Below are 22,949 nucleotides of genomic sequence, written 5' to 3'. Positions count from 1 at the left end.
ATTGTGCATAGTTGTTTCAGCTCATTCTTAAACTGAATTTTAAAATACAAACAAAAATACAAAAAGTTTTGTAATGCATTAAGGCCCTTGCACACTGAGTCCGAAATTCGCATCCGAAATTTTCGCACGTTAAAAAATAAATACGACCTCACGTTATGTCAATCACGCTTGCACACTGCCTCCGAAACTTTCGTCCGTCAAAAAAAAAATCGAATCAGGTTCGATTTTCTGCGTTTTTCACGTCCGTAGCAAGCATTTTGAATGGTGTTTTGACAGTTTAGAGCCACCGAATCATGAATATTCACGAATACGAAAAAACGCATGCGAAAATTTCGGACTTCAGTGTGCAAGGACCTTTACTCATGCTTATTTAATTGATCAAGCCAAAGCATGATGCTTTTGACAGCAGAAAAATCTTTCAAAGCAAAAAATCATGTAATCATGTAAATCATGTATTTTCTCAATGATAGTTCTTTAGGATATAACGCCCTGTTGTCAGTGGTTTCCTTGAAAGTGCTGAAACTTGTCACAGAAAGTGTGGGGATGAATAGGCCTAGAGTTTTCTCTTGGCTTTCAGTTTCAGAAGCATTTTTTTGTAAAAAGTTTTTTTAAGGAGGCCTACTGCGCAGTGCATAAGAGAAACGCCTGACCTGTGATTTGTGCTCTGCTGCTCTGCTCATACAGCTCACTCTTGAGATACTCTGTTGCCTTAGACTGGTGACCCAATTAGGATGAAAGTTTCCTCAGAGCTTCCAGATTATTGACTCTGACAGACTCGACTGCCTATAAGGCTGGGCAGAGTTGCTTTCTGAGGTGCTCCATAAGCTTATATTACCGCATGCACTCAGCGACTGCTGAATTTACGCCATGATGAGGTATTATTCACATTTCAGCCCATATCTGCTCTAAATGGCTTAGGCTGTGACATAATAGAAGCCTGTGTCGGCTTATAGCTCAGTGCACGTCTAAAATGTGCAACACCTCTGCAGTGAAGAGGAAGCACCCGAGTGTCCCATGCGGTGCTGGTGGTGATGTTAACAACTTGCAGGCTGTGTTGTTTTATTTTTGGTGTATGTAGATCTTCTTGTGTAGGAAGTACATAACTTGTATAAAGTGTACAGCTACATATTCAAATTGATTTCATAATTTCCACTTTCATTTTCTTTTCAACCGAGGCAGTTGTTTCAATGTTTTCTCACAGTAGTAGGTTGAATTTCAGCGCAGTGTGGTACACATTCTCCGGTTTGGATGCGGTGCTTGTCAGAAATGTGTGACTAAAGTTAGTGCTTTAGTCGCGCAGAGAAGACAGCCATGATCGTTCACGCCTCACTACTGTGCACTTCATTCATAAACAATGATGCCAGCAGCGGAATAAATATTTCACAGATGTTTTCTACTGTTTAACAAAGACAAAAAGGAGAGCGCATGAAGAGCTGGGTAGTGCTTTTCTCAAACACTGGGCTTTGAAAGCAAACAAACAGCACTGTGGAGAAAGAGCAGGTTGATTTTGTTTCCACGAAGATTAGAAGGGATTTTGAGTCATTAACGGTTTCCCCCAAGAGCTGGAAAGAGAGAGAGAGAAAGAGTTTGATTTGGAGATCAACATAAGTGCATATTGTGTCTGCTAGATAAGCAATTGCTCAAGAAACACACTCTCAATCAAGGGCTAATTGAGCACCCATGCTGGTTAATTGCCCTTTTGTTTTTTTAGTTTTTTGAGAAATACAGGGACTTTGGAGTGCAAGCTGAATCTGCAGGTTACTGCGCTGAAATATGTTCTTTATGCATTCGAGAGGCTTATGCACTAGAAAAGTCTTCTTTCCTCTTTTTTTTCTTCATTAAAATAGCCTGGAACAACTTCTCCAATTATTATTTTTTGACTGCGTTCATAACTATATGTGCATAAAGCAACAATTATTTTGGACTTGTTGTTTTTAACCATCTCTAAATTGCTCTTAAAATGTTTTTTTGCATTTACTTTTAACCACCTCCCTGTTCCTTCTTTTAAAACATCTGAGCAACAGGATTAATTCGAGCATTGCACATGCTTAATATCATTGCTTTGCTGTTTCTGGACATCTATTGATTTTTCTTGAGAATAATTTAGGTCATATAGGCCAAGCTGATATGATGCTTTTCCGTATTATCAAAGGTTATTTCCTTTTATGGATTGTCTAATTTTTTTTTAGAAAACCCATTTCTTAAATGTCATGATATAGTCATGATATTGCATGAAAATCAGCAATACATTCTGAAAGAAAATTAATCAGCCAGTTTGGTAATTTTGAGATAATTGGTTATTTTGCCCAATTTGACAGTTGCAAACAGCCTTGTCATTTTCCAAAATATTTTTATTTGAACATTTAGGCGTAATAAATCTGTTCTAAAACCAAGTGCCTTGAGCAAGCTGCCTTGTTCTCTTGTGTCTGAATAGATGTCTGCCTTCTCTAGTTCAAATAGATGTCTTCCATTTCAGTATCCTAACTGAAATTGAACCTCAGAAGTGACTGATTTGCAACACTCAATGGTGGCAACTCTGTATGTTAAACTAAAGGCTGGAATATGACTTTTGCAAAAAAATTACAATCCCCGATTTGTTGTCTGAACGAGTCGAAAATAGTTGGCGAAAGTATGTGTCAGTCTGCAGGTTTTGGGCAGTCTGAGTTGACAGATCTCACAGAAAAATTGTGCATTGTATGATGGGCACAAAATCCGATTTTTCTTCAGACTATGATTCCATCCAGTTGGAGGATATGAAATCATGTTTGATATTTTAGAACACTTTTTTTTATAAAATACCGATTTTAGAACACTTATCGTTGTGTATGACATATTGCTACTGAAACTGAAGCTGTACTTTATCTACCAGTGTTGCAATAAAATACAATAACAATACAATTAACAGAACCAACACGATCTCATGAAAGTGCATATCTATTGCACAAATTTGATTTCTCGTGCCATTTATACACCAAAAACTGTTTTTGGCGTATAAATGGCACAAGAAATAAAATTTGTGCTATAGATACACACTTTCATGAGATCGGGCTGAACATAACATGTAACAAATTAGCCTCAATATTTGACTCATCAGCATAGATAAAACAACTGACTATAGCCGCTTTCCGACTGGAGGAACCTTTTCACAGTTCCTAGAACTATTGGCTAAAGTACCCGGATGTCGGCGTGTTCGCACCGCAGGAACTAGGAACGATTTTAGTTCTAGGAACTCCATTTGGAGGAACTAATTTAGGTCCTACTTCAGAGTAGGGTCTAAACCAGCACTATAGGAACTACCCGTGACGTTAGTGTACGCTGATTGACCGAACGCACGCGGAGCACCAGCACCCGCCATTTTTAAAACAGCTAGAATGTAAACACACAGATTATAGCCTATATATTTACTCCAGAAACTAACTATACAAACATGGAAAACAGTGATAGATGGGCCTCTAAACCTTTATGCTGAAGAGAAAATCCAACGCAACTTTGCGGGGACCAAGCCAAACATGATTATGTTTATCTGCCCAGCTAGCAACACTGGACATCAACCACACGGCATATAGGCTAATAACCTTTTTTTAATATACTGTCTACTTTCTATTACAGTTCTATCTAATAACATATTAAACAGTACTGTTAGACAGATCGCTAACTAATAAACACAGAGAATGCGAGCATTGTTTGCTCTGGCGTTCTCAGCGCCGCCAAAATAAAGGTCCGTCGTGCCGTCAAAATAAAAGTCACCGTGCTTGTGTCACTCCCTTACCCCTCCTACCAGTTCCTATGGCCACTTGGCCAGTGCGAACGCAAACAGCAAAACCGAGTTTGGGGGAGAGTAGTTCTTAGAACTGTTTAGAAGTGGACAGTTCCTAGAACTAAGTTCCTGTAACTACTTGGTCGGAAAGCGGCTTATACCACTCACCTCTAACTCCCATTGTAATCTGTTACCGATACTCCTAGCAACAAGACGCGTGTGTCTGTGTGAGTTTGTTATGTTCAGAATGATTTAAAAGTATGGTAGTGTATGATCCTCAGTATAGTTTAGTACACGATTAAAATCGTTCAGATTTTAAAAGTCATGTAGTGTATTCCAGTCTTAAGAGCGTGCAAGAAAAAGGTGATGCCCAACATATTTGAGGTAAAATAGTCTGTTTTTCATTAAGTATTTATAACCAACAATTCTCCTGAGTTATCCACCATCTTGGATTTAGTTTTTCATGGAGCTTGTTTCAGTACAGTCTGGAATTGTCATTGCTATGAAGGATAGTTGTTATGGCGCCTTTGAATTTGGCCAAAAAAGTCTCTTAGGAGGCAACATAATTACATAACGTTTGGACAACTTTCTCCATTTTCTTCATTTTAGTTTTTGGACAGAGCTGTTTTTTTTTTATTTTTTTTTAGTTAATTTATATTTTACTGAAAGTAAAGTTAAAATTTTCCAAAAATATTAACATAAGTACCTATATTTTGATTGATTAAGCACAGTTCTTGTCACAGATAGCTGATTTATTGCACATTCATGATATAAGACAGATGTTTTAATATCGACTCTGATTTAAAATGAGCAGCAAAAATGGCCAAAAAAAGTCTCTTAGGAGGCAAAATACTTGCCTAACGTTTGGAACAGCTTTCTTCGTTTTCTTCATCTACGTTGGTTTTGGGACAGAGTTGTTGTTTAAAATAAAAGTTAATTCACATTATTGCCCATTCATGATATATAAGATATATGATGTAAAATAAGCAGCAAAATGGCAACACAGTTGGTATTTTTAATTACATTTTGAATTTGGCCAAAAAAAAGTATCTTAGGAGGCAACATAATTACCTAACTTTTGGAACAACTCTTCATTTTCTTCATCTCATTTGGTTTTGGGACACAGCTGTTGTTTAAAATAAAAGTTCATTTACTTTCAGTAAGATTTAACATCAAAACTTATTCAGACTTAAGTTTGGTCACTGACACTAAAAAGCTGATGCTAAATGATTAACTGATTTTAATTTCTATGAGTTGGTTGGAGATAGGAGTTTGCAGATAACCAAATCATATTACTAGTAAACAATGTCAAGTTTAAAAACACTTAATTTTACATAGCAGTGACTTTCATTTGATTGAAAAAGACACAGCCCATTTTCAACTAACAGCAGATTCGTGAATCACTGTACAGCACTTTGAGGATGTGTAATCCATCCTTCGTGTGACCCCTTTTCAGCTCCTGCTGCACAGTAACTGCTTGCTGAAGATGGGCTCTTTAGTCATCCATCTGTGTGCTGGAAGACAGTCCCCGTATGCTGACTCTAACAAGCTGTGACGCTCCATCATGTGTGAAGAAAAACAAAGCTGTTTGGCAGCTGCTCATAGACCCTGTTCACCTCCACCTTTTTTTTTTCCAGTGTGGAAACTCTTGAAAAATGACATCGCTACAGGCACTTTACATAATGGTTGGTCGTTGAGAAACCAGTTGGTTACTGATGTTCCAACCTGCCGAGTTTTGCTCACTTACAGAGTGTGACGATTTTATTTTGGTGTTTGAAGGAAAGGAAAGGTGTGCAAAAGTTTGAATTTGATCATAAAGGTTGTCTGATCCAAAAATTCCATTGAAAACTCATTTTTGAAACAATTTCAAATTTGTTTGGAACACCATTGTTTAAAAATTTGCAGACATGACGAATATCATAAGGAATACACTTATTTAAGTCTCTTGAGTGGTGGTCAGGTTGTGTCCTCCCACATTAGAGTTCTTAGCGTCTCGCATCCCGTTTGTCCCCTCCCTCCCGTTGCTCTCTTTTGCTGAGCCGTTTCATACTTTGCATTATTTGAGTGACTGCCTTCACAGAGGAAAGGATGTCAAAGGCAGACAAGGCAAATTCAAGCGAAAGGTCTCCATTCTCCAGCATCTAAAATCGTATTATTGAAGGAGTGATAACCGGCGTGGATTATTTCTCTTTTGGACATCATCTTAAACTGTGCCGACCATATGTGAGCTAGAGCCCCCCCCCATGCAGACATAGTTTCTACTCACTGACTTCAAGAGCCGTGTGGCGATCGCAGTCGAACAGCAGGTTCTCTGGGACATGGCGATGACCAAATGGGATGTTTGTCTGGTGAGACAGAGACAGACCCCAGCGACTCTGCAGCTGAGCGGGATTACTTTGTGAGTGAGTGAGAGCGAGTCGGAGAGCCCAGGATGCAGCAGAGGATGAATTCAGCGTAAGTGGGACACTAATGCTGCTGTTCGGAGCTCAGACTGGCAGAATATGGAGTCATTAACTTCCTTTTTTTGCCTTATTTGCCTAATTTGTTCCGTTCTCACTTTCCAAAAATATTAATAATATAATACAAAAGTACTCCCTTATTGAAATTGATAAGCACAGTTCTCGCCACAGTTATTGCCACAGATAGCTGATTTATTACACATTCATGATATATGAGACAGATGTTTTAATATTGTCTCTGATTTAAAATAAGCAGCAAAAATGGCATTACAGTTGGGATTTTCAATACATTTTTGTGAATCTATCTATTTTACAGAATCAATTAAGCATGCTGATTCAGTTATTCGTTTGTTTCGTCTTCTCAAAAATGTGCATGGTAGTTTTTTTCATGGCATTTGTTGTGTGTATGAGCAATATCACAGGAGTAGCAGTGCGATATGGCTGTATATCAGCACGGCTGTGATTCGGCCGTAGGTAATCACAGCGTGCTGATATACAGCCATATCGCATGGCTACGAGTGTAATATTGCGTAACGCTATCAATATCCAAAGTAGCCGAACGTCATGTCGCCTGTTCATATTTTTTCTCGTAGCTGGCAGTAACATATCAAAAGGTTTTAATTAAATATAAAGGAGTTTTCTCCAAGGAACTTAGCTCCTTCCTTAGGCACTGGATGAGGTCTGCTCACTCTGCTGGAGAATGACTCTAGGCGCAGCGTGCGTCGAACACGTGTTCCACAACAACAACAACACTAGGCTGCCCACGGATGCGCCCGCCTAATAATCGGCTTGATATACTGGATATTGGCCGATGCCGATGCCGATTATGTTAAAAAATGCAAAAAATCGGCCGATCAAGAGTGAATTGATAACCTTGCTTTGGCGCCTTGCGGGCACGTGTTTAATGTTACACAAATCCGCGTTTACAATCTGTTTGGGTTTCAAGTAGGATGATGTGACGCATAACGCATCGATTACAACGTTGACGAGATTCACAGTATTTTGAGGAGTGATGAAGAGACCAAATTAATGTTTTTCTTCCTATTAATCGGTCGACCTCTAATTGCGTTTATACAACAGTTTGACGGCACAAGGGAGTAAATAAATAAGAAACAACAACGGAGTGTCTTTAAAAACCCTCTTTTGTGCTGAACTACTTCTTTATGCCACAGATTTAAAGGGGTAGTTCACCCAAAAATGAAAATTCTTTCAGTAATTACTCACCCTCATGTTGTTCCAAACCCGTAAGACTTTCGTTCATCTTCGGAACACAAATAAGCAGCGTGTCTGGGTTGTACGTCAGAACGTAGGCTCACTATCACACACGAACGCCAGCATAACACGCATCACACACATGACCAGCGTCGGCCAATAGTGAGCCTACGTTCTGACGTACAACCCAGACGCGCTGCGCTGTTACACTATGTGAACTCACTCAAGTTCTTAAACTTAAGGTTGAGCCACTGTAGTCACTTGGACTATTTTAACGATGTCTCTGCTAACTTTTCTGGGATGGCAGATATCGATTACCTAGCAGCCAATGAAGGAGTGAGCCAGCTCTCAGATTTCATCAAAAATATCTTAATTTGTGTTCCGAAGATGAACGAAAGTCTTACAGGGTTGGAACAACATGAGGGTGAGTAATTACTGACAGAATTTTCATTTTTGGGTGAACTAACCCTTTAAATCTCAAATTGATAGTTGAGCCCAAGCCTCCGTTACTAATTCTAAAACGTCACTTTAGAACTAGTAATGAAGGAACGTTGAGTCGCTTCATTGAAGCTTATTGTATTACGTAGAGTAGATTATTATGGTATTATGAGAGATCGAATAAACTAGTGTATTACCTGCATCTGATATTTCATTCATTCTTTAGGTCGATGTCTATAATATATCCAAAAAATCAGTTTGAATGTCTGCTGAGGAAAGCGATATGTTCGTCTTTATCCTTCCCATGACGGCGCTAAAACAACTTCCTTGTTCTGACTCACTCGTAAAGACCGTCTCTGCCACCATCTAATGGTGTAATAATGTAACTTTCACTGAAGTCCATATCACGATTCTTTCTCAATACCAAATATGGCGTATTATTAAATTTAAAATAATATTTAATGAACAACAATCGGCATTATAAAAGACAATAGGAAATAAACACAAGCAAATAATTAAGTAAAACATACAAAAGCAGTGCTCTAGTATAGGATTTAAAGGAGCCGTATGTAAGATTGTGGCCAAAACTGGTACTGCAATCACTTTCAAATTACTGTAGAGCAGTGTATCCCCTCCCCCTCCCCCCTGACTCGAGGTTGCCAGATAGGCTGCAGGATCCAGCAGGAACGTTTGTAGCTGCAGCTGTGGTAACGAGAGCTGAGCTGGCAACCCGGATGCCGAAACACTACTGACTTCGTGATTGGTAGATAGGTGGAGGGTGGCGCTTCAGGCCAAAACACAACATGACAACATCAACATCAGTTGAGGGCTGCAACTATAACTTTTAAATGACAATATCCTGGCCGGACTACTGTTGTCAGTGATATAAGTATTTGAAATGAACATGATTTCTTCATGTCTAGTGACATATCAGGGCCATTTTAGGATTAATTGAAATACATTTCTTACGTACAGCTCCTTTAAAGTAACACTAAGTAACTTTTCAACCTTCATAATATATTTCCAAAACCCTTGTGATGGTACATCGACTTAAAATAGGTTGAATGACACGTCTGCCATAGCCTGACGGGGTTTGTATAGTTTTTAATCGTACTTTTAAACTTCGGGGTTCGGGTAGTAACACCCGCGCACAAAAAGAACTACAAAATTCGACTGCTTTACGGCATAGGCTACCTCACTTCCCCCAACACGTCCTCACATGCTGTTGGACTTGTAATTATATTGCTTATATTGTATATCACTCGGACAAGCACCTGGCGTTCTTGTTGATGGATTAGTAGACATCTTCGGAGGCTAGCTGTGCTTGTTCGATGTCCGACGATTTGTAACGCGTTGTGTTTATTCCCCAATCGAACTCGTGTAACTGTCTGTCACATGTTCTACCGTCCACAGCATTACTAGATAGACAAAAATAGGACAAGAATGAGCGTCAAACAGAAACAACCCGCTTACGGGGTGTTCGAGGCGCACATACAATACAGACTGCCGAAAGTTAAACAGGGCGCGCGCAGCTCTTAAAGGGGACACACCTTATTTTCACTCGTTACAGCTTCTATCCGACTGAACGGGGACCGGTATACAGGGGGGAGGGAATCAGGCCGTGAGTGAAGAGACTGCTCTGCGTGAGTGGTATTTACGACAGTAACGTTAAATACAAGTAGTCCACAGCGACTCTAGGGGTCGTTGTTTGACCAAAACGGAAATCCTACATAGTGGGGCTTTAAGTGAAATATAGCCTAAATATAAACCCTTAATTTTCCCCCTTACCAAAATCGATTTGCTCTGGAACAAGTAATGGATTAATAAGACTGATTGCCCGTTTAATATACCCCAAATTAATTATATCTCATATTTAATCACCATCTACATAAGAGCCAGCGGAAAATTCCCAAAGGACTGGCCGAGATGACGCTGTTCTCTGCGGGTACATGAGCACTGAACGGCCGCTGACACCCTGGAGCTTGCATCTGCGAAAGCGTCTAAACAGATTGTAAAAATAGGCACTATGATTATATATGAGTTACATATTTGAGGTCTTAGTAACTACATTCTCGCCTAAAAAACTCGTAAAACTACATTTCGTGACGCAACAACAGTAGTATTTTGCTTGACCGCCATTACAGTCACCACAAGCGGAGTGATGCAAACGGTGAAATGGTTCCAGTTCTGATACTGTGTGAATATTGCACGGCTGGACAAGGCTCTCAGCCAATCAAATTCGAGAACCAGAAAGAACTGTTGTATAAATATATTATTAGGGGTGATTAATCGATCCGGCGTTCGTTTTAATCGAACTAAACATGCCCAAACAGTGTGAACACACCCTTTGTCACCTTTTTGGGCTTGAACTGTCAAATACACACACGTATGTGTCAAAATGCCCGTCACAATTGTTTATGTCTTAAGTGAACATAAACAGTTGAGAAAGAAAGAGCATGTGTATCAGTAAATTAGATCAGTGCATTGTCATAAAGTGACTGCAGCCTAATATATCTCCGGCCATCTGTGCCGTTAATGTTAACCAAACAATCTCATTGCTCTTGACTGAATCATCTTTTTTTACTTTAATAAGAATACATGTATGTTCAATTGACACTATTAAATATATATTTTTGTACAATTAATTACTTATTTATGAATACATTTTCCATAGGCCTATTTAAGTAAAAATATGTCTAGGCTATTTATTACTGTGTTTTTTAATATCGGAGTCTATAAATAAAAAATGTAAAAGTTGAATATTGAATTATTTTGAAAAAAAACAAACAAAAAAAAAACTTTCATTAATTTTAGCAAATGCATACATATCGAGATATATGTTGAATATCGCCATAAAAACTATGGAGAATTTTTAAAGCTATATCACCCAACCCTGAATTATTTTTCTTACATTTTATATAATATATTTTCACTATCAACAATGTGTTTAGTTATGAAATAATTAAAAGTGTCTCAGGTGGACAGATGTTTGATGCATGCATTTGTAATTAAGGATGGTTACATAGTGCTTGTAGTAAGAGCTGTTGAATTAGTGATGTTTTTTCTTCAATATGAATGTTTTAAACCATTTGAGGACAAAGTTGCTTATTCATCAGTTTCAAACTGTCAGGGTGTTTTCACAACAGTCATGCTATTTTTCTGGGGATCAGATGGGGATCAGATGGAGATCACGAGTTCTTTGGTGTTCTCCTTGTGCAGAATGAGAGATGAGCTCAGATGACAGCTGACATCAGTTTTGAAAGGCACTGTTAACATAAGGCTGTGCAGTTTCATCATTGTAATACTGATGAGCAATGACGTGACAACTTTAGGGTTTTTTGAGGTTGTCGACTCGAGACCTATAAAGAGAGACGGATGTGTTGAAAGTGCTTAAGAGAGCGCAAGAGAGCGAATACGACCCCTCAATCAAGTCTCAACAAGCCCGCTCTGCCCTTGCTTCCTCCCAGATGAAGTGTTGTAAATTGAGAGGTCCGACTACTTCCCTGATGGCTGGCATGGACTAACCACAGAAAGGTCATGTCCTGTTTTCCATCTATGAAGAAACAACTTGCAAGGAAGAATTTTGCCATGCTTCCCTAGTATCTTGTCAGGATCTTTTCATGGAATTTTTGGTGAATAATTCAATAGGAAAAAATTTTTTTTCCAAAGCTATATGGATCTAAAAATACAGCCATTGTCTGGAAATCATAACGTATTCAAGTGCTGAGAGATTTGTGCTTCAGGCTGAGGTTTAAGTGCCTGAGTGCTGAACATTGACACTCTTATTGGGTTAATTTTGCAGTCAAACAAGCCTTTTCACTTCACGTGTGAAGTGCCACTTTTCTTGTGAAGTGTCATTATAATGTCATGTTTATGGGATAACGATCACATGGTTAACTAGTCAGTGCATATTTCACACTCCTATTTATGGTTCAGAGCTCTGTTGTGTCAAAGCTGTGAATGAAGTTGCTGATGACATGCTGCTGTAGTTGTAACCATTTATTTTTGTCCACCGTGCTGCACATATCAGTTGATTTCCATTACAGCAAGGCACAAAAAACAGCAAGGCGTGTGAGTGGTTTGAGTGTTATTAAGAAAGTGCCACCTGTCCCTCTCAACACACTCCCTGTTCCTCTGCTTTTGCATGAATCGGGTCTGAGGCAAACACCTTTTGCAGTCATGCTTGATGTATTTTAGCTTCATTCATCTCAAATGCAAATGTGTTTGCAGATCTTCTGAGATGTTTATCAGTGTTTACTGAAGATGCTCTTAAAGGAGAACTCCGGTCAATTTTAACATTGAGCTCATTTTTTTGTACATTTGGAGTGCTGTCAATACAGAGAACAACGACAAAAATCGGTGTTGCCTACACCGAGTTATTCTATTTTTAAAATTTGCACCCTATTGACTTCAATGGGGCAAGTAGTAAGCCTGCTTTTTAGCCTCTTAACATCCTTTAGGTGTCATTACAAGTGCACAGAAAATGTGAGTGATTCCTTCCGAGTGAACACGGGTGGATCTGACTGCAGTAGATGTTAGAGATATTAATAAAAATGAAGTTAATTCAGCCAGCGCTCATACCTTTGTTTACATCCTGTTTTCGGTGGAAGGCCATAGTAATCGATTGTCGAGTTCACGCGCATAGGTTTAGTACCTATGATCACGCGCGTGAAGTCGATGTTAAGAGGCTAAAAAGCAGGCTTACTACTTGCCCCATTGAAGTCAATAGGGTGCAAATTTTAAAAATAGAATAACTCGGTGTAGGCAACACCGATTTTTGTCGTTGTTCTCTGTATTGACAGCACTCCAAATGTACAAAAAAATGAGCTCAATGTTAAAATTGACCGGAGTTCTCCTTTAATTTCAGGACGCTTGGCTTTTGACCTGTACTGAAAAATCAGTACAGACATACTTTGCTATTATCAAAATTTAATTAAACCATTAAAACTATTTCTAAAAATAAAAGAGAATTTGGTCAAATATAAATCCGCCTTATTGCAATTTTTTAAATAAAAAAATATACAATTGCATAAGAAAAAAAAAAAAACATCCAGAAAAATGAAAACTGAAAAATGTTTTCTCAATTTAATTAGCTCTGTAAATATTTGTTTTAATATTCATTTTTGCCATTTTTGCCTTTTATTAGGATAGGACAGTAGCTAGACAGGAAGTGAGGTATGAGAAAGAGAGAGAGAGAGGGGACGGGATCTGGAAAGGTCCACGTGCCGGGACTCGAACTCAGGTCGAACATGTCAGAATTTCCTTTTTAAATCCTTTTTGGTTTTCCATGAAAATCCAAGTGGCAAACCAAAAAAGCATCAGTCTTTACATTAAGCGCCATCAGTATAGAGTAGACTATTTCATAGTCTAATACTCACTCACACAAGTGAATATGAGACTTCCACCTGCTCTTTTTCCAAGTACACTACACAAGTCACTGGATGGCTTGGCACAGTACACGCATGTCAGCTAATTTAATAGAAGCATCAATTTCCTGTGAGGAAAAGAGACTATGATGTAATTAGCTATTTTAACTTCATGGTTTCTATTCATTTAAGGTACCAGCTAGTGATCAAGCACTGACACGATCAGGCATTCCTCAGGAGGATGAAGGCTGTGCTTGTGTATATATATCATCTGGATGTGCAGACTGGAGAGGGTTCGGTTATTAACCCATAGGCCTTGTTGTCGATACAGGAACTGAACTCTACTGCTATGAAGGAAGAATGGTGAAATCACTAGCCTAAAGGCCTGTTTACACCGAGTCTGATGTCATTCTCTGGGAAAAAAAGGATGCCTGAATTAATTGCTTGGCATCCAAACAAAATTATTTTAGGAAAAAGACGTTTAAAAATGTTAAAGTGCCCCTATTATGGATTTTTGAAAATGACCTTTCATGTAGTATGTAACAGCTCTAAGTGAATGAAAACATCCTGCAAAGTTTTAAATCTGAAAGTGCACCCTATATAAAGTTATTGTCTTTCAAAAGTAAGAGTCGACTCTGAGTCAATGAAATGAATAATTTTCAAAGGAGTCATAAGCCGTTTCGTTGTGACGTCAAGACGAAACATTAGCATATTGCCCGCCCACTTATTGCTCGCGCAGACACCAGGGAAAACTTGAACCTCAAACACTGCAGCTGATTCCTGTGGATACTGGATAGCATCATGTCGAGAAGACGCTGTGCTCTATAATGTGAAGGTAAAGCCAGTTTTTTTTTTTTCACTGCCCAAGGATGAGCACGTGAAGAATCAGTGGTTAAAATTCATCTTTGCCATGATACCACAGCAGTATAATCCTAAACTTTTGCTGTGTTCCCTATATTACACCGACGACTGCTTCTCAAATCTCGGAGTTCAATGCAGGATTCGCAAACCGCTTGCTCTTGAAAGATGGTGTTCAAAATACTTAGTTTTGAGTTTTATATTACGTAGGTCTCCTGCTAACTGGTTACTCACATTCTTACTGTCTTACTGAAATACTTCTGCTAATCAGTTGTGGGCCACTATTACATAAAACTGTGTCTATTAATGCAGATTGTCTGTCGTTCTCACTACTTTGAGATAAGATTAAGCATGGAGCAAGATTTGTTTTACCAAAGTTTGTTACATCAGTCATTCACGCTAGAGCTCGGCTAACATATTGCATACATGCACTGTTATTGTTGTATGTTACGGTGTAGGAAGCCTCAGGACAAGCAGAGCTGAAGTTGTTATGGCAATGGGTGTTTTTGTACGTGGTAGACCAATCACAACAGGCTGTCTGTCTGAGCTGTCTGGCCAATCAGAGCAGAGTAGCTCGCGGAATGGAGGGATTTAGAGAGATTGATTCATCTGACGAGTCGTTTGAGAACAATTGTAAATGTGGTGATGTGCAAATGTATTTTATGAGTAAATGAAACTGTTTTTTTACCTTTGATGCATGTAAACCTGTTGTAGGAGACAAAATTAGGAAACTTTAAAATAGCATAATAGGGGCACTTTGTAATATTAGTTATGAAAGATGTGTGATAGTGTAATGGGCTTCAAAGTAATGCAGTGTGTCTTTTTAAAGGGTTGTTGGTGTTGTTGGTTGGTACATCATCTAATCTTCGTCATAGCCAATATCAATGATCGCATTGCCTCTTCATCCGGTTCACACATCTGTGTTTTCAGAATCCTGTGATTCATTTGACCACAGAAGTTTTAATAGAGCACGTTATCCAGTGTGCTAATAACCCTGTATTGCTGATGTCATTTTTATAGCGTAGAAAGCTGCGAGGCAGTCCCGCTGAGAAGAAAACGCAGCCTCTGGGAATTATGAGGGACTGTCCTTCTGCTAACGGTGCAGTTTTACTCAAAGGACTGCTTCATAGAGCCTGTCTATTCAATAAATTAATATATAGAGAAGAGGAGCTTAGCCTAGTTAGGCCTGCAGTGTGCAAATTACGCCTGCACTCTGTATCACTGTGGTTGATAAAATGGGTCAATAGTTTACATGACCAAGTGTGTTTCTCATTTTACATTTTGGACTGCATATGTGTTGTAGACTGAGCTTGGGACTGTCATGATCACAACATTTTTGCTGATGATTATTTATCATACAAATAGTTGTAATTTAATATCTGTTTTGTTCATGTCACTTACAGTGGAAGCCTAATACACAACACTGTTTGAAGAAATAATTTACTCACATTGAAGTTAGTATGACTTTGCAAACAAATATTGTACAGGGGTAGAATGACATGAATAATAGTAATATTTTAAATATTTATGATTTACATTTTTTTTAGGACCACTTTAGTCCACTTTTCATTCACACTGATGTTGTTTTGGAACCAAGGAATATATTATATACCGGTAATACTAACTGCTGTTGGTGTTATAATTACAAATATTATTATGAATATTCGAATATTATCCAATAGTAAAAATATATAAAAATAATAATTGATGCAAATTCGGCCTTGTTTATACTTTCGTTCATGCACACCTGAGCAATGCAGAGTTCATTTGGAGCGCTCGCATAACGCATAAATATTTCAAAGCATTTCTACATTTGCTTAATTCCTTTTTATGTTTTTTTGTCTCTACATCTTTGCTTGTGAAGCCAAAATATAACTACGTAATATTAAATAATGGCAAATTTCAAGTTCCCCCCTCATAATCGACTAAATGTTAGTCGCCAAGAAGAGGTTTGGTTGACTAAATTTTAATTAGTCAGTTAGTCGCAGAAAAAAACTCCATGAAGTGGCTAAGTAACGCAGTGACAAATTGTTAACAGGGCATGTCCATGCAATAAAATGTCAGGCAGAAAGTCAAAAAGGTGATGTGCAACCTCAAACACGACTTATTATTTAAAACATGTATGCAAGTTAATCACTTTCTTGGCCGCTTGCTCTATCGTTAATGTGAATCTAGATAAATGTGCGCTTACCGCTTAGGTGCATAATAGATAGTTAAAATGAGTTAAATAGTTAAAAAAGCTAGTGTGCTCCAAAACAATGACAAAATTCACATTTAGAAGATATAAGCATTCAAACTAGTCTCTCATTTCCACAAATATATGGATCAACGATTTTGATGACATCACTCTGCACTTCAGCTTCTCATTATATTTCCTGGCCAATCAAATGCTCTCTAGAATCTAAAGTGTCCCGCCCCCTACATTATAAATAGATGCTGAAGCTGCGGCTGAAATCGGTCACTTGTTCACACAATTACAATTTTCTATGTGGTAAATGGAACATATTGCACTAAATAGGGGATGGGGAATGATTCAGACAGTTTAAATATGCTTTCCATTGAGGTGAATGAAGTCTATTTTCACATTAGTGTCAGGCGAACCGCCTTAGCATGCACACTGTCTGCTCTGGTCCAGAGACACGATAGCACAGAGTGGATCATATATGCGAGTCGGTAGAGAACCACAAAATGTATCAGACCCATTTGAGTTCTACACAGAATGCTATATTTTAAAGAAATATGGAGGAGGTTAGGAGAGAAACTGTTAGACAGACTAAGTCTCTGCATTAGAAACGATACTGACGAGTAGAAGAAATAACACCAGTGCCCCATGCACCAACATAAATTGCACACTTTTCAAACTACACATCATCAGCATGATTGATTACGGTTTTGTTTTAATAACAGTTTCATATTAAATCTAAAAGGGAGTCTATTAGACTGTGGCTGTCATAAGCTGTCAATTGTGGAGTTGCTCTATGTCCCGCCCTGTCTTTCTGCTTCAGTGGAAGTTGCGTCAACACATTGAATAATGCTGCGTGTTTCTAGGCACTTCAGTGGGCTTTTAAATGAATGACTAGGAAAATCTTTAGTTGGGGGCAGCCCTACTGTTGATCTAGGTAAAAAAGTCTAGATTGAGTGTTACATATTTAGGATCTTCAAACACACTGTTGATTAAACTGTATACATTCCAATGAAACGCTATAGTCAGAATCTTGATTCATTTCAGTAGAAATGGCGTTCCGCTGTGCCACTGCGCTCAAGTTGAAAGAAGTTCAACTTAAAAAAAACACACAAAAAAACAAACGCTTTCTATTTCACTGACCTGCATCCCGGTTTTTTTTTTTTTACCTTTGGGAGTCCATTTGTATAGACAAACAACATTTGTTGAAACCAGAAACCTATCCAGTGCCTTGGTGACACACCGCCATGAGCAGTTTGGCAAATTTCTTTTGGATTTTATTACACACAGAGTACAATAGAAATGTGAAAAGTTGAACTGCAGCATCTCTTGTACACTGAGCAACACTTTTGAAAATCTAAACCGAAAACTGACATTCAGCACAAATGAAACTCACTGGTGCATATGCTTCCCCATGAACACAATAAGTTTGAGTGTGGGAGGGCTGCATGCCCACATGATGTTATGCAGACTGCAGTCAGTGTGACATTTCAAACATGGGCAAGACTCTGAAAATATCAGTTGTTCCGGTGTCTCACTCTCATCTATCACCTCCTCCATTCACTTACCATCACTTCCTCTTCACCACATCAACAACACACATATATGTGCTGACTTCTTTTTTTCTTGCTTTAATTGATTTTGTATTTTTCGCCCATGTTTGCAGTGCTAATTGGCCTGCTGTTCTTATGCGTCTGAATGAAATTAACTGTGGGGCTAGAGTAAGTCTAAACAAAGTGTAAGCATATACGTGCATACCGTGAAGTTTTTCACAGTTTTAGATGTTTTTGATCTTTATTCTATTTTAAAGAGTGTTCTATGGAAAAAACGTAAGAGTACATAAGGTCTTATACCCTAAACAAGAGTGAAAATGCAAAATCATTATTAGATTTGGAGACTTCTGCTTGGCTTGTTTTTGTAAGGAACTTGACTTTTAAACCAGATTAGAATGATTTATTTCAGGAGTGGACAAACATTTTTACATGAAGTGTTGCTTTTCACTATATTTAAAGGGATAGTTCACCCAAAACCCAGTTCACCCACTGACTACCAAATAGTATGGGGAAGAAATACTATGGAAATCAATGGGGTCCATCAACTGTTTGGTTACCAACATTCTTCAAAATATCATCTTTTGTGTATGATGACCAAGCATGCATTTAAAAATCTCACTGCACGCAATTGGATAACACTACAACCAATCACAACAAGCCCCATACCTTAGCTACCAGCAGAGCTAACTGGTAGATTAGACTCTTGCCGTATCCAGTCGGCAAAACGGCAAAAACGCACTTCTTACAAAGGATCAATTTGAGCATCGTCTTCTGTTCCTCTTTTAGATAAAAAGCCAAGTCTAACTCGTTCATTGTAGTGGCCAAAGCCATTTCAAACAACTGGTTTTCATCCATAGCCATCTTTAGCAATGTTTACTAATGACTTCAACGTCACGGCGCTGTCGTCATCTGTTTAGCTCGCCTCTGGCCCGCCTATATCAGATAACCCGATGTGATTGGTGCAGCTCGGATACAAGGGCATATTTAATGAGCATCATTACTCGACGCCAGAGAAAAGTCGCTGAGCAAATTCACCTTGTGCTCTCACGAGAACTCTGGATTTCCAGGGTACATTTATCATGTTGTGATGCACTAGTTTTTAGTGTTTTGTTTTTTAATTTTAATAGATGAAATAGTTTCAAATTTTCAGTCATTTATTGGTTATTTGCCATGACATGAATATAATTAAATCGCATGCTTCAGTATCAGCCAAAATGTAGGTAATATCAATGTGTCTCTACTGTATATGTATCGCAAGATGATCTTATTCTGTAGAGATCCTTATTTTAAACCATTTCTTGCTGACATCTCATTTAGACAAAGTAGCCTATTATTTTGAGAGCAAATAATGAAGCAGACCAAACTACATTACCGTGTGCACAAGTGGCACTGCAGGACCCACTGGATAATCACTTTACTTGCAAAAAGGTTTACTTTTTAACTTTTTTTATTCGGTTATCCGCAATGCGCAGTCCAGTTGAAGCATTTGGCAACCAAACAGCTCATAACTAAAGACAAAGGACGACGAGGAATGATTACTGCAAGAGGAATTCAACACAGACAGACTGAGACTGCACATAAACCCGTCCTCAGCACGTCCTATTTAATGAAAGTCATGTTACATGATGTTATTGATTTGCACGTTAAGTTTGGGCTTTTGAGGCGGAGCGAAAGCACACCACTAGACAGGGACAGAATGGGGCAAAATAATCGTTTTATCTCGATTATCAGAGATACAGTGGGTTTATGTGCAGTCTCCATCTGTCTATCCATGTAAACATTGACACAATGTATAAATTGTATATTTGTAGGGTTAAATATACATCAGCTCAGTCTTTTACTCTTTTTACTTCTATCTTGACCCCCTGTTGCAAAACACTAAAATCAGACACAAGTTTTTTTTTTCCCCAGGGATCTAAAATCTCTGAAACATTAACCAGTGTTGTTAGAAAAGCTACTGTTTAATTTAGAGACCTTCATGTTTTTAATGGCTGAGGCTCTGCAGTAAAACCTTTTTAAAATTTCTCGCTGTGCTAAGGCACCTTTTTAGAGCAAGATTTCACTTTCAATATTTCCGCATGAGTTTTTCTCAAGAGAAAAATTCAGCAGCCAGAGCCCTGTCACATTTCTGTGGAGTGAGAGGGCGGCTTGCATGCATGTCTTTTTTAAAAACTCCCACAAAATCCAACGCAATCTCTGCGAGTCTCGTTTTACAGAGCTACTGCATTATAGCAAAAGCTTTTCAAAAATCTGCAAGGTAATTTGGAATAAGATCAACTAAATATAGGCTTATGTCAGCATGCCAAAAAGAGCCTTTAAAAACCTACTTCAGCATTTACATTCAGGGTTGCATTAAAATCGATGCTGATGGACCAAATAGAGGAAGACACTAAAATCTGATTTATTGCTGACTAACTCCTTGATCTGTTCTTGCTTTCTTTCAGATGGTACCATGGAATGTTGGACAGAACCATTGCAGAAGAGCGATTGCGTCAGGCTCGGACACCGGGCAGCTACCTCATCAGGGAAAGCGACCGCCGGCCTGGCTCCTTCGTACTGTCCTTTCTCAGTGTGACCAATGTGGTCAATCACTTCAGGTGAGCAGTGCTGACTGGATCATACAGTTTCACTAATGCGCACAAACCCCATTACATTTCACAAAATGTTATGTCACCTCAAACAGACAGTTGTTGTACAATACTGCCCTACAAAGGCAAAAGACCTTAAGTCGCTAGAGTGTGGAACTAAGTAAAATGACTTTAAAGATTTTTAGTTGTCCCGCCAAATTAATTATAGGTAGGACACTGGAAATCTGCCAAATTGATGTTTTAGTAATGGAAATTATATACATAAAAAAATCTCGAGCTCAAACTTGACTTTTGACCACTATTTTAAAGTTACTGTACTCTGCCTTTGTATTGTCAGCAAAAAGTGAGAAGTCATGCCAAGGCAAAAGGCAGTAACTTCCACATTATCAATATTTGGTTGCTGATCACCATTAACAAAATCATTATAGTAACACCTGTATAAAATCTAGTGATCATGGCATTTATTTACAATTATTTATAGCCATCTACTTATTGCTATCCTGTGCTTTGGTTGCATTCTGATGGCATTATTAATACATTTGACATGACAAAATACCTCCATAGATATATTAGTCCAGCATTGACTCGACCGCGTTTAGGGCGGGGCTGAAGGCGCCGGCGAAGTTTTGGCACTCTGCCAGCTAGATGCCATGAGTGTTTCAACCAGGTCCAGTACCTGAACTGAATGAGGCGGGGCTTTAATTCTTTGTTGTATTCATCTGATACGGCAATGTGTAACGTTTTTCTGTCAACTCTGCATAATCCTTCGCGATCGATATCGCACGTTTGTCGATGGAGCGGGTTCAGACCATACTAAATGTTCTGACCGCAATTGTGCAGGACAAAGCTCTGAGGACATCAGAAGTTAGAGGGACTGATGGCAGCTGTACAAAGTACACAGGCTACACCATTTAATTTTAATGGACATTAAAACAAAGGCAGATAACCGTACAATCTGGTAGGTAGCATTATTTGATTGAACACCGGCACAGTAACTTCATATTGAAGCGCGGCTAAACAAAGGCAGAGTACCGTAACTCAATTTGAGCGTTCCAAAACAAAGCCAAAGAGCGGGAACTGATGTTACGGTGTTCTGCCTTGGTTTCTCATGGGCTTTTGGAAGTTACTGTTAAGACAACTCATTATTTTCTCGAAAAAACAACGGAATTGATTCAAGATACTTATCCACATGATAAAGGAGGTCTTGAATGTGCCAAAAATATAAATAACTCATTTTCGACCAAAAACGAAGTTACGGTCTTTTGCCTTTGCACGGCAGAATAGTCTTTAACTATTAAACGTACATTGTCCTGCACTGTATCTACTATTGATATGACTGATGCCTCAAATCATGTGAGTTGTTCAGAACAGGTGCTTTTACTTTTCTAAATGATCAGAATTGTAAACAATAATATAGCCCACAAAACCCTTAGACTTGTATGGATGGTGGTACTGAAACCATATATTTAGACCAGAATATTACAGAGACTTAGCGGTGACCTGGACCAGTAAAGCAACTAACAAGAACACCCTAGCTACCACATTATTACAATTCAATTTCTCCAGTCTTCAGTGTCACATGATCCTTCAGAAATCATTCTAATATGCTGATTTTGTGCTCAAGAAACATTTCTTATTGGTATCAATGTTGACAACAAGTGTGCTGCTTAATATTTATGGGGAAACTTTGATACAATTTGTCAGGATTCTTTGATGAATAGAAAGAAAAATAAATATTTTGTAACATTATAAATGTATTTACTGTCACTTTTGATCAATGTAATACATCCTTGCTGAATAAAAGTGTTAATTTCTTTACAAAAAAAAGACATAATATTTTGATGACCCCAAACTTTGGAATGGTAGTACACATTTAATCATTTGTCAATGTCAAATTTATTTCTAGAGCACAGTTTAAAACAGCTTCAAGTTGACCAAAGTGCTTTACATTGATACATATTTAACAACATAAAAAGAGTTTATATTAATCTCTAAAATGCATTCAAAGCCAATAAAAACAAATGAGTTATTAGTTTAGATTAAAAATGTGAAAGTTTTTGAGCAGTTCTAACACACAGTGGAAGGCTATTATTCCACAGTTTAGGGGCAATAACATAAAAAAGCCCAATCCCCTCTCAATTTTAGTCTTGCCCTAGGAACGGTCAACAGCCTATGATCAGAAGATCTGAGGCATCTCGATGGGTTGTATATGGACAAAAAGCCTAAAAGATAAGTAGGTGCCAGTCCATTCAAAGATTAAAACAAATAAAATAATCTTAAAATCAGTTCTGTAATGGACAGGAAGCCAATGAAGGGTCATTCAAACCAGGGTAAATGTAATCACACTTGTGTACACCCAACAGAAGTCTAGCCGCAGCATTTTATAACATTTTGAAGTCGAGAAATAGATTGTTGGTTTATACCTACATAAAGATAATTGCAGTAGGTGCCATTGCTAAGCAATCATGGGCAGCGTTCTCTATGAAGACAATGAAGTTTCAGCAATGGATAAATGGATTTCTAGCCCTTGCATGAG

At 38.3% G+C, this 22,949-nt stretch overlaps 1 protein-coding gene across 2 annotated transcripts in view; it reads left to right on the top strand.

Annotated features, from left to right (window-relative positions):
* rasa1a (RAS p21 protein activator (GTPase activating protein) 1a) overlaps positions 1-22,949 on the top strand; it is a 55,665-nt gene that overhangs the window by 3,408 nt on the left and 29,308 nt on the right. For both annotated transcript variants that reach the window (XM_084415435.1, XM_084415436.1), the window contains exon 2: positions 20,270-20,422. In XM_084415435.1, the coding sequence (XP_084271561.1) occupies positions 20,270-20,422 (153 nt within the window). The remainder of the gene's footprint in view (positions 1-20,269; positions 20,423-22,949) is intronic.

This window comes from Rutilus rutilus (genome assembly GCF_951802725.1).
Source record: "Rutilus rutilus genome assembly, chromosome: 7".
Taxonomy (NCBI): domain Eukaryota; kingdom Metazoa; phylum Chordata; class Actinopteri; order Cypriniformes; family Leuciscidae; genus Rutilus; species Rutilus rutilus.
Note: the sequence above shows the minus strand (reverse complement) of the source record. Positions and strands in the feature narration are given on the sequence as shown.